General features: G+C 38.2%; 3 protein-coding genes and 1 long non-coding RNA gene across 7 annotated transcripts; 3 read left to right on the forward strand and 1 right to left on the reverse strand.

The window, feature by feature from the left end:
- The first annotated feature begins 1,364 nt into the window (after positions 1-1,364).
- On the forward strand, positions 1,365-2,748 carry LOC117134282. The gene is made up of 2 exons (XR_004458521.1): positions 1,365-1,801; positions 2,015-2,748. It is a non-coding gene; the product is annotated as an uncharacterized LOC117134282 (long non-coding RNA).
- A 637-nt stretch (positions 2,749-3,385) lies between these two features.
- Positions 3,386-6,605, forward strand: LOC103866867 (methionine aminopeptidase 1A). Its single transcript, XM_009144858.3, has 16 exons — positions 3,386-3,611; positions 3,779-3,829; positions 3,907-4,092; positions 4,205-4,280; positions 4,514-4,561; positions 4,711-4,755; positions 4,839-4,938; positions 5,032-5,083; positions 5,163-5,204; positions 5,306-5,367; positions 5,466-5,564; positions 5,657-5,730; positions 5,833-5,902; positions 6,004-6,069; positions 6,169-6,257; positions 6,338-6,605. The coding sequence occupies exons 1-16, from the start codon at positions 3,538-3,540 to the stop codon at positions 6,413-6,415; spliced, it is 1,212 nt and encodes a 403-aa protein (XP_009143106.1). The 5' UTR covers positions 3,386-3,537; the 3' UTR covers positions 6,416-6,605.
- An 18-nt stretch (positions 6,606-6,623) lies between these two features.
- Positions 6,624-8,456, reverse strand: LOC103866868 (protein GRAVITROPIC IN THE LIGHT 1). 4 transcript variants are annotated; one of them, XM_018659318.2, is made up of 2 exons: positions 8,278-8,442; positions 6,624-8,091 (listed from the first exon to the last, which is right to left on the reverse strand). In XM_018659318.2, the coding sequence occupies exon 2, from the start codon at positions 8,080-8,082 to the stop codon at positions 6,799-6,801; it is 1,284 nt and encodes a 427-aa protein (XP_018514834.1). In that variant the 5' UTR covers positions 8,083-8,091; positions 8,278-8,442; the 3' UTR covers positions 6,624-6,798. The 4 variants fall into 4 exon arrangements, with proteins under 4 accessions (XP_018514834.1, XP_009143108.1, XP_033148339.1 ...); XM_009144860.2 differs by having other exon boundaries at positions 6,632-8,131; positions 8,278-8,456; XM_033292448.1 differs by having other exon boundaries at positions 6,632-8,091; positions 8,305-8,423.
- Positions 8,457-8,606: 150 nt separating this feature from the next.
- On the forward strand, positions 8,607-11,301 carry LOC103866877 (probable tRNA N6-adenosine threonylcarbamoyltransferase, mitochondrial). The gene is made up of 13 exons (XM_009144879.3): positions 8,607-8,956; positions 9,027-9,071; positions 9,224-9,298; positions 9,373-9,469; positions 9,564-9,654; positions 9,738-9,787; positions 9,880-10,070; positions 10,169-10,254; positions 10,360-10,435; positions 10,528-10,611; positions 10,695-10,809; positions 10,895-10,983; positions 11,067-11,301. The coding sequence occupies exons 1-13, from the start codon at positions 8,669-8,671 to the stop codon at positions 11,217-11,219; spliced, it is 1,440 nt and encodes a 479-aa protein (XP_009143127.2). The 5' UTR covers positions 8,607-8,668; the 3' UTR covers positions 11,220-11,301.
- Positions 11,302-11,422: the final 121 nt, after the last annotated feature.

Below are 11,422 nucleotides of genomic sequence, written 5' to 3' on the forward strand. Positions count from 1 at the left end.
TTTTGGTTCTTTACATCTATGGACACATCAATATCAGTACGTACTCTCAAGTGCACATAAGTTCATATATCATATGTACAGTTATATCTTATTATGCATATAAACAAACTAGTTAAAAAAAAAAATTTCTGTAACTGAGTTTTTTCAAATTCTCACGCAAAAGAAAAATAATAGAAGCAGCTGTAGCGAATAGCGATAATAGACTGAAGATTGTTAAAACCTCGTTATCAAAAGGACGTACGAATATTAAATTGAAATCTATCATATTAGTAATTATTAAAATGGAAGATTCGGTTTGCAACAATAAGTTTAATATAAGGTACTGATTTCTTATAATTCACGTTTTCGTTTGAGGCCCGCAAAGACTTTGTTTGGCTGTCTTCTTTTGTCATCGATCGATCTTAATTATCTCAGATTGTGTAGGTTAGTGGTGGCTGGATTTAATGAATCTGCTAAATGAATTAATGATCAGTTATAAATGTTGGATATATATGAATCCCCTATATATTAAAAGAGAAACATTACAATATATTTTTGTAGCCACATGTTATCACCACAATCATTCTTAGAATCCTTAAAAAAATATGTTGGTCCATATAAATATATAATAAGCTTTTTATTAAACTAACCATAAATAAATCATAAATGTTCTTCATTGTTTTCTTAAATAAAAATCACAGAATTACCTAATGTGACAAAAGTATAAATGACGATTAATGATTTTGAATAATAAAGATTTGATAAAAATTAGTATATTCTCTATCATTTTTTTAAAAAAATTTTAACTTATTAAAATAAATTAAACAACCACATTAACTATATAATAAAAATTTAGATTTTTTCCTATATGTTATATTTTGAATTTTTAAAAACGAATATAAATGACTAAAGTTGTTAAAAATCCCACATTGTAATTTTTGTGATCCATGAGTTAAAATTTATGTTAAAACAAGATACAAATGATTACGAAATTACATAAGTAGGAAATCTCATTTAATAAATATTATATACATATGCATATTAATATTTTTTAAAAATAAATTATATACCATATAAAATACATAAGTATTTTAATTTCGAATCTGCTTTAAATTTATTTGATAAAAATTTTGAACAATTATTAATAACTTAATATTTAGATTTTAATCTTTGCATTGAATGTTTTTAAAATTATAAATTACTAAAACTATTAAACATCCCACAAATTTTTTATTGTTATCATTGATTTACAAAATTTGATATAAAGAAATATAAATGATCAAAAATAATATGAGTATAAAATATTTTTTAACAGATGTTAATATTAAAAATGTATTATATATCTATGTTAATATCATTTAAACTTAATTTTATAACATATAAAATAAAAAAATGTTTGTCTGGATTAATAAAATTTATTTAAGTATTTGTACCAATTTAATTATATACGTAATAGTTACTAATTTTTTAATTATTCAATATATATTTATTATTTCATAATATGTAAAAAATATATAATACTTAAAAATAATTTATATATAATATTCATTCCGCGTAAGGCACATGTCTTAACCTAGTATGAGTGTTTTAAAACATAAGAATTTAAGCTTTGATATAAGAAGATATGAAATTGGTGCTGCCTAGTCTTATGGCAGCAACAAACGAAAATTTGTAAACCAAGTTACATTTTTTTGTTGCTTTTGTTGTCAGTGATGAGTAGAGTAGGTCGAATTAATGATCTACAAACATTTAGTACGAAACAAACATGGCTACGAGTTTTAGTCTAAATTTCATGGTTATACAAGCAAATTTTAATATATTGGTAAGTAAAATGATTCATGTGATGGGATGCAGAGTTTCTTAAAATTTGGACCGAAAACCTCTGCCTTCTCTCTAAAAAGTCCTCACTGTGCCCATTCGGCCGGCCGACAGAGTGGGCTCCTTATGCCACCGTCGGCCCGGTTTCCTCCTGTTCCCCTCCGTTTTCCGTTCTTTTGTTTCCTAGTCTAAGGCTTTTTCTTTTTTTTTTGAGTAGATCTAGTGTTTCCGGCGTTGCGCTTTTCTCGAGGTGGACGTTCGGTTCTTGTAACCGCCGTGGCTCCTTTCTCAGGTGAACGGTCGGCTTTTGTTACCGCCGTGGCTCCTTACTCAGGTGAACGGGCGGCTTTAGTTATCTTGGAAGGCGGAGGCTCGTTTTGCTCCGGTTGTTTGTGGGTGGTGTCTCGGTGTCGGTTTGAGGCGTCGATGGGGAGTTATCCCTTTGAATGAAGCGTCGGTGGAGTTAGGGTTTGGGGTCTTTATGCTCCGGTTCGCGATTCACTTGTCTAGGATTTGAAGTGGTTCAAAGGCCGAGGAGATCTTGATAGATCGATGGAATCTCCCGGCGTGAAGACAGGGGGGTGTCGAATGGGTTGGTTTCGTCAGAGGCTCGTCTGTTTCCGAGATCTGATGAAACGCGTTTTCAGTTTGATGATTGTTCCGGCGGTGCTGTGGCGGAGATGACAAGTTGAGGCGGTTGTGTTGTGTGTCGCACTCACTGAGCAGTCTTCTCCTCGATTGGAGCCTCCTTGGTTCGTGCTCCGATCAGATCGTACAGAGATGGAGCGCGGAGGCGGCAGAGCGTTTTAGGCGCTAGGATTTCCTGGTTTGTGGGCCTTTGGACCGGTTTGATTTGTTGGGTGTCCAATGTGTATGGGCTTTGTAAGACTTTTGGGCTTTAGCCCTGTTTAATATAAATTTCTATATGGAAAAAAAAATGATTCATGTGTTTATGTAGATTTTGCTAAAAGATCCATTAAACAATCAGTCACTATAGTCTATAGTTAAAAAAAAAAACAATCAGTCGCTATATATTGCAATGCTTTATAGTGATTCTCCTGTTTCCAAACATAACAAAAGCCTTTAGCTTTACTGATTTAGCTCGACATGAAGAGACTAATATTCTTTTAAAAATTAGTACATAGTGAAAAAAGAGAAAGAACACGGATCGATCATTTAGATCAGATTGTCGTAAATTTCAAGTAATCATTGTACTTTACAGCTGATCCTACTTTAGCTCTTATTTACGAAAATGAACACTGTTTAATTCGATTTCAGTAAAACATCCAAAATCAAAGATAATATATTCTGTTGGTTGTTTTCAAGGAATATAATTTCAAAAGACAACTTGTTTACTGTAACATTCACCAGCTAGTATGAACGAGGCATAGTCAACCCGCATGGTGCATGCGTGCATCAGATAGATAATACATTTTCTTTAACCGATTGTTTTTACTTGAGTGAATAGTCCATATTCGTCGACTTCGGGCTTGGGTCAATCTAAGGCCTTTAAAACCTAGACTAAATGGACTTGGCCTATTTGTTAAACCAGTTAAAAAACTTGAGTTAAAAGGTAAAAAGGTAAACATGTAATGGATTTTACTAACGACGCCGTTTCGCTAATGTTAATACTCCCTTGCAGTCTTCGATAAACCCTAGATTTTTTCTCTTCGTCTCCCTCTCCCTCTCCTCTTTCGTCTTCCTCCAGCTTTGAGACCGACGACACCACAAGGAACTAAGATGGCCGGTGAACCAGATGCATCGAACGTCGCTACTCTATCGTGTGCTCGGTGCGACAAGCCAGCGCTTCTTCAGTACGTAATCACCCTTCACCTTCTTCTTCTTCTTTGAATTTGAATTTGAATTGCATAATTGATGTTAGTTTAGCTCCAGACTATCGCTTAGAGCATGAATCATCGGATGCTGATGTTCAATTTGATTCAATCATGTGTTAACGTTTCTTAATCTCTAATGCTGACAGGTGTCCTAAGTGCGTGGAACTGAAGCTTCCTCGTGAAGGAGCTTCGTTCTGGTAATGTCTCTCTAACCTCAGAACCTTCTTAATGACTCAAAGTTTTGATTTTTTTGTTTATTACTGTTGATCAATAGCACTCAAGACTGTTTCAAAGCAGCGTGGAGCTCACACAAATCAGTTCACGTGAAAGCTCAGCTGTCTTCAATTGCTAACTCCCTTCCCGGTGATCAGAACTCTGATCTAGTTTCTCAAGGCTGGCTCTACTGTGTGAGGAGAGGGCAGGGTAGAACTCATAAGCTTCCTCACTTTGATTGGACCGGGTTAGTTTAATCCCTGTCTTATTCTCTATTCTTTCAATATAGGATATGACTGAGAGGGATACAAATTAAAAATCATATCTTGCATGTGTTGTTACTTCTTGCGTTTGTGTAGGCCCCTAAAGCAGTATCTCATATCTCCCAAACGTTCTGTGCCTGCTGAGATTGAGAAACCTGACTGGGCTATTGATGTAAGTCCCTATCAGCTTATTTATTTTTTTCTCCTGCACTAGTACTCAATCACTAGCAAAGTTTGGACCTTTGATCCGTGATCATCTAGCTAAGAATTGCTTAGTCTCAACACTTGTACATGAGGTGTTAATGTTGTGTGACATTTCGATTGGCTTGCAATGACTTGATTGTTTTCAACTATCTAATGTTATATGATGCTAAAAAAATTTCTTCCATTTTTTTTCACATCCAGGGGACTCCGAAAATTGAACCGAATAGCGATCTACAGCATGTTGTTGAGGTTAGTGTTCCTTTAATACATCAAGTTATGTTCTCCGGAGCTATGATCTCAAACATTGTATCTCCTTGCTGATATTTTGTTTGGCTTCATTTGATACTCATTTTTGTCACGTGGCGTGCAACTAACAAGGTTTTATACTTGACTTGTAGATTAAAACGCCGGAGCAAATTCAGAGAATGCGCGAGACCTGTAAAGTTAGTGTTATTTTCTTTCTTTGCTTTAATGCCAGTTGTCCTCGTTTCCATTATCTGATATATTTTTTTGATTCTGCTATCAGATTGCTAGGGAGGTATTGGATGCAGCAGCTAGGGTGATTCGCCCTGGTGTGACAACTGATGAGATTGATCGAGTGGTTCACGAAGCAACAATCGCAGCAGGTTTGTACCTTCTTAGGTTTTCTTATCCTCTGGGAAGTCAATAGCTCAATTTCACCAGCGCAGCACTATAACTGTTATCTTTTGCTCTGACAGGAGGATATCCATCACCCCTCAACTACTACTTCTTCCCAAAATCTTGCTGCACGTAGGTACTTCCTATGCATCTCCATTTTTCCTCTACCATGTTCTACTTCCTAAAGTGTCTTTTGAATGTTCCCTTTCAGATCTGTTAATGAAGTGATTTGTCATGGAATTCCGGATGCTAGGTATACTTACTGACTGGAATCTTCGGAGCCTTTCTGACAAAATAGCGTAAAACACCTAGCCAGTTTTATTCTAATGACTCGTTGTGCTTTGATTGCTTCAGGAAACTAGAAGATGGAGATATAGTAAATGTTGATGTAACAGTTTGTTATAAAGGTTGCCATGGTATGTTATCTCCTGAAGGACATTAATTATCTTATTGTGATATTGGTTACCAGTAGAGAATTAGAGAGATCCTGTCTCACAGAATGATTTATGGATAGGTGACCTTAATGAGACATACTTTGTTGGAAATGTTGACGAAGCGTCACGTCAACTGGTTAAGTGCACATATGAATGCCTGGAGAAGGCCATAGCAATTGGTAGGTGTTCTTAGCTTTGGTAATTTAGCTGTTATCTATGTCAAATATATGCTGATGGTTTCTATGCCTTTTTTTTCCTTTGTCTTTTTCAGTTAAACCTGGAGTTAGATTCCGTGAAATTGGAGAGATAGTCAACCGTCATGCTACCATGTCTGGGCTATCAGTGGTAAAGTCTAGCTCTTTTTTTTTTGTGTGTGTATGATAGGACCTGTTCGTAGAACTTTTATCTACTGTCTAGATAATAACTTACTTGTGATGGTCTTTACAGGTACGATCGTATTGTGGTCATGGAATTGGGGATCTCTTCCATTGCGCCCCAAACATTCCACACTATGCAAGTATCCTTTTGAGTCTTGGTTGAAGATCCAAAGAACGTTAGATTTTAGTACCTGAAATGTTTGTCTTTTACAGTGTAAATGTCCTTAACCCCCAAAATCAGGAAACAAAGCAGTTGGAGTGATGAAAGCAGGTCAGACTTTCACAATCGAGCCAATGATCAACGCAGGTCAGTTTTGGTTTTTTCCATTAGTTAGATGTTAAAAAATTCTACTTACTCTTCCTAGTGAGTTCTCAATTTAAAAGCGCAAGGACATTTTCATGATAGGGTTGTGGCGGGATCGAACATGGCCTGATGGATGGACCGCAGTTACTGCAGATGGAAAACGCAGTGCTCAGTTTGAGCATACCCTCTTGGTAAAAACCTTTAAAACGTCTATAGAAAGGGATCAGATTTGGTATTAATTAAAGGTTAAACCATATGCAACTTCTTGCAGGTGACGGAGACAGGTGTTGAGGTTCTAACGGCGAGGCTTCCTTCATCACCAGACGTATTCCCTTGGCTTAAGAAGTGATTGTACCATGTCATCTTTTTGCCATTGAAGACCATGTGTTGTTGTTACCTTTTTGTTTATGTAACTTTATGCAGAAACAATCTGCGCCAGTGTTTTGATTGAAATGTAAGGAACCTATATTTATATTGAATCGAAAGACAGGATATACATTTTCAGATTTTATGTCTTTGATTATTCATTATTTTGAGAATTTTTTTGGGGCTAAAAGTTGGAATCTGAACATTAAATTAAACTTTTTTTTCTTTTTCCATATTTGATTCATTTTTCCTTGGGTTGGATAATAAATATCTTACATAGTTTATAACAAGTAGACAATAAAAGTTGCACAACATAGTGGGAAGCTTTATGACAGTAGCTGAGATTCTTCTTGACCAGACTCTCCTTCACTCCACGACCTTCACACCTGAGACATAAACTCTGCTCTGAACCACACTTCCACCAATCCAAAACCCAGGCATCACCATAAGCCCAACTCTCGGGCTCTCCCCCTTCTCATCCACAACTATATTCTTCAAAACACTTTCCATGTACGAATCAGAGAACTCACTACCCTTCTTCACTTGGAAGATCTTTGCAGCTGGATCAAAAGAGTAAGCCAGCCTGTGCAAGATCCACACCGACTTGGCAAGCTTCAAGAAAGCCTGATAAAACGCTGTCCTCGGGTGCCCGCCTCCCGCCACGTAGTCACGCTGGTCCAGGTTCCCAAAGAAAGAAGCTTCCATCTTCGGGTGGATCAATACGAGGTACTTCCCCCTGCAGAACTTACCAAAGTTGGAATCAGGGTTTGCACACAGAGCGTCTAGTGGATCCATGTCCTTTAGAGAAAGAAACTGACGGAAGAACGTCTCAGTGTCATCATCATCATCATCATCATCCATTGTTGAACTCCTCTCAGAGTCTAATGAGAAAGTTCTCTGCTGAAACCCACTGAACATCCTCTGGCATATATACGACTCAAACGCGTACTTCTTGTGAGGCCTCTTGGCGTAATCAACACCAGGCTCGATGGACTCAGCCGCAGAGTCAAGATCCCACCCCGCAGCTTTCATCATGTTGATCATCGGCTTGGAGAAGTCATGAACAGCTTTGGAAGCAGCTTCGTAGTTAGACATAAAGAGCTCAACGGTCAAGTCAGGAAACTCCATACTACCACCACCACCATCTCCCATTCCCCTTAACTTGAGATTCTTCTCGAGCTTAAGACGCTTCTGATTCGCTTCCTCGATCTTCTCCATCATCTGCTTGATCTCGGAGTCCTTGTTCTGAATCTCGGACTGGAACTTCTTCACCATGACCTCGTAGGTCTTGAGCAGGCTCTGCTGCTCTTGGATCTCCGCGGCTAGGCGAGAGTCTTGCGGAGAGACGCAGACGGGCTTGGGGTTGTTCTCTCTGTAGAGATGTTTGAGTTCGGAGAGGTTCTTGAGCTCGGAGATGACGACTTTGTCTGCTTCTTGGATCTTGTCGGGGTCGTAGGGAGTGTGAGCGGATTGGAGCTGGATGTAAGCAGACTTCAAAGAGGAGATGTTGCCGAAGAGGTTGGAGATGAGAGCTTCCATAGCTTCAGGGTTTTGGTTGATAGATTGTTGTTGTTCCATTGGTTGTGGATGAACCTTCTGGTTGTTGTTGTTGTTGTTGAGTTGGGTTTCTTTCAACCCACTAGGTTGCATACTTGAACACTAAATAAAAATTGAATCTTTCTAATCAGACAAAACTCTCCTGCAAGAAAAAAACATGTTTTTTTTAAAAATTTTAATCTCGGAATCTCAGACAAAACCAATCTAAATCTTGTCTAGATCTCGAAGTGAATCATCATTTCGATATGAAAATCTAAGAGCGTGTAGACATCAAACCCTAAAAATTACCTTTTAAGACAGAAGTTGAATACACTTACAATCAGCTTTAACGCCAAGTAAGTGGAGGAAGACGTAACATCAAGCTCTAAGGTCGGATCCTTCGCCGGAGATGAAGGTGATTCAGAGAAATGAATAATTGCTTTTGTGGGAAGTGAAGGGGAAAGAAAACGAAATGGTAAAGCTCGAACTCTAAACCAGACAGAGAGGAGTTCCGAACCAACTCGGTCTAAGCTAAACCGAGTTCAATTATTTCGGTTTAGAACATATAATACCGAATTGGCGGTTTGATTATGTTCCAAATGTCAGTTTGATTTCGATTAAACCGGATTGGGCACTTCTCCAAACCCACGCCCTTTGTAATTCATCTTCTCTGCATTGTCTCTCTCTCTCGGTTTGTGAAATGGTTCGGCGGTTTCTTACACTTTCTCCGGTGATTTCCAGATTGAATCTAAACCCTGGAATCTTCCTTGCGGCGTCTCCTTCTCTCAGATTACAAAGACAGAATCTTAAACCCAAAATCTCGATAATCTCTCCTTCCTCTGCATCCACCTTCCAGAGGACACGTGCTTATACCACAAGAACTAGAGGTTCCTCCTCACTACCCAGAAGCGAAAGTTGGAAACTTGATGATGATGGTTTGGTTGTTCTAGGCATTGAAACGAGCTGCGACGACACTGCCGCTGCTGTCGTAAGCCCATTTGGTCTTTGTTTGGGAACTTAATAAGTCGGCTGACATTGGAGTGTTTTGGTTGTTTTAGGTGAGAGGGAATGGTGAAATTCTTAGTCAAGTCATTTCTTCTCAGGTAAAAATCCTTCCTTTGCTCCGGCAAGTGTTAAAGAGTTATGTTTTAGAAGACACAGTTTCGTCTGACTTCTCTCTAGATAAAAATCTTTCCTTTGTATAAATTCGTCAAGTTTTCACCTGTTTTAATTTTGGAATTGGCGATATTTGAAGGCAGAACTGCTTGCTCAATATGGAGGCGTGGCTCCCAAACAAGCTGAAGAAGCACACTCTCGGGTTATTGATAAGGTAGTAATACTATATTAGACTCTTTTCTCTTGGTTTCCTTGAGGTTTTTAAGCATGTGTATTCATTGGTTTCAGGTTGTGCAAGACGCACTAGATAGAGCCAATTTGACTGAGAAGGATCTCGCTGCTGTTGCTGTTACCATTGGACCTGGTTTGGGCCTCTGTCTACGCGGTAAGTTAGAGAACAAAAGTATCTACCCTTGTTCTTTGGAATAATAAAAAGTGCTGTTAGAGAACTAAGTGTTTCTTTTTTGGATTCATTACAGTTGGTGTGCAGAAGGCTCGAAGAGTCGCTGGTGCTTTTAATCTCCCAATCGTCGGGGTGCATCACATGGAGGCTCATGCCCTTGTAGCCAGGTATTTCTCAATGTGCTAGCTTTTACATTCAACCTTTGAGAACTTTAAAACTTCTCATCAGCTTTTGATTTGTCTCTTTGTAGATTAGTGGAACATGAACTAAGCTTTCCTTTCATGGCATTGCTTATATCAGGTATTGTTTGAATTGGTTTTAGTACAAGGATAACAATAATGGAAGGGGGCTTTAGGTTTCTATTAATAGCAATGTTTTTTTAAACTGTGAAGGAGGGCACAATATTATAGTTCTTGCTCATGAGCTTGGTCAGTACACACAACTTGGGACTACAGTAGATGATGCTATAGGAGAGGCATTTGACAAGACAGCAAAATGGCTTGGCCTTGACTTGCGCAGAAGTGGTGGACCAGCTGTTGAACAGCTTGCTCTTGAGGGTGATTCAAAATCTGTTATGTTTAATGTAAGTGTGAAACTAGTTTTCTCCCTAGAGGGTGATTCTTTTCTTGTTCTACTCATTGGCCGCATCATATATGTTATGTTGTTACTTGTTATCATCAGGTTCCTATGAAAAATCATAAAGATTGCAACTTCTCTTATGCTGGTTTGAAGACTCAAGTGAGGCTAGCCATTGAAGCCAGAGAAATGTAACTTTTCATCATAATTGATTGTTAAAAACAGCTTCTGAAGCTGTTTATCAGAGTTATGTTAACTTTGTAGTTATAAATAATGGTGTTTTGGTGAATGTGCAGTGATGCTAAATGTCCTGTGTCTTCTGCAACAAAGGAAGACAGAAGAAACCGAGCTGATATTGCTGCTTCTTTCCAGGTAGACATCAATCTCAACATGTCAAAATGCTTTTGTTCTTGTGAAAAGCTAATTATCTAAACATGTTTTCTTCTGGTTTTTATATAAACCAGCGAGTAGCTGTCTTGCATCTGGAGGAAAAGTGTGAGCGAGCAATAGACTGGGCACTGAAACTCGAGCCTTGTATAAAACATATGGTGAGAGACTCAAATCTGAAGAAATGAAACCTCTGTTTTGTTTGACTATACTAAACTTGGGCTTTCGATTCTTTGATCTTCAGGTAGTCTCGGGTGGTGTTGCCTCAAACCAGTATGTACGGTCTCGACTCAACAACATTGTAGAAAACAAAAACCTGAAACTTGTCTGCCCTCCTCCTAGCCTTTGCACAGACAATGGTATCTAGAGTTCTTGAGATTTGTCCTGCTCTTGTCAAAACAGAGAATATACATTAACAATTTTAGTAATCTCTCTCTCTCGCAGGAGTAATGGTGGCTTGGACTGGTCTGGAGCATTTTCGTGTAGGAAGATTCGATCCACCTCCACCTGCAATTGAACCTGATGATTACGTGGTACGTTCTTAAAACAAAGCTCAATACGTTCTTGAAAGATTCCAAGTGATTGATGTGTGTGTGTTGTGTGTTATGAATTATAGTATGATCTTCGACCAAGGTGGCCTCTTGGAGAGGAGTACGCACAAGGAAGAAGCGAAGCTCGTTCTCTGAGAACCGCACGCGTTCATCCCTCTCTTACTTCAATCATCCGAGCAGCTGACTCTCTTCATCAACAAACACAAACGTCGCAATAAAAGATCACTTGCTCCTTGTAACTACATTATTAACCAACTCTTTCCGGTTAATTATTAAATCAATTTAATTAATTCTTCTTTACCCGGTTATTATTAAAAAGATTACTTCTCCTTGAAAAAAACGCTTTTTGCAATAAACGCTTTACCGGTTAATTATTAAATCTTCATATCCGGTTATTTTCGGTTTCAATTTTACTTATAGA

Source organism: Brassica rapa, chromosome A05 (assembly GCF_000309985.2).
Source record: "Brassica rapa cultivar Chiifu-401-42 chromosome A05, CAAS_Brap_v3.01, whole genome shotgun sequence".
NCBI classification, from domain to species: domain Eukaryota; kingdom Viridiplantae; phylum Streptophyta; class Magnoliopsida; order Brassicales; family Brassicaceae; genus Brassica; species Brassica rapa.

Coding starts and splice junctions, on each gene's coding strand:
- LOC103866868 (XM_018659318.2), bottom strand. CDS start 8,082: ATGCAACCTAGTGGGTTGAAAGAAACCCAACTCAACAACAACAACAAC.
- LOC103866877 (XM_009144879.3), top strand. CDS start 8,669: ATGGTTCGGCGGTTTCTTACACTTTCTCCGGTGATTTCCAGATTGAAT. Junction 9,072..9,223: donor GTCAAGTCATTTCTTCTCAG/GTAAAAATCCTT, acceptor CGATATTTGAAG/GCAGAACTGCTTGCTCAATA. Junction 9,470..9,563: donor TTTGGGCCTCTGTCTACGCG/GTAAGTTAGAGA, acceptor GATTCATTACAG/TTGGTGTGCAGAAGGCTCGA.
- LOC103866867 (XM_009144858.3), top strand. CDS start 3,538: ATGGCCGGTGAACCAGATGCATCGAACGTCGCTACTCTATCGTGTGCT. Junction 3,612..3,778: donor GACAAGCCAGCGCTTCTTCA/GTACGTAATCAC, acceptor TAATGCTGACAG/GTGTCCTAAGTGCGTGGAAC. Junction 5,205..5,305: donor CATGGAATTCCGGATGCTAG/GTATACTTACTG, acceptor TGATTGCTTCAG/GAAACTAGAAGATGGAGATA.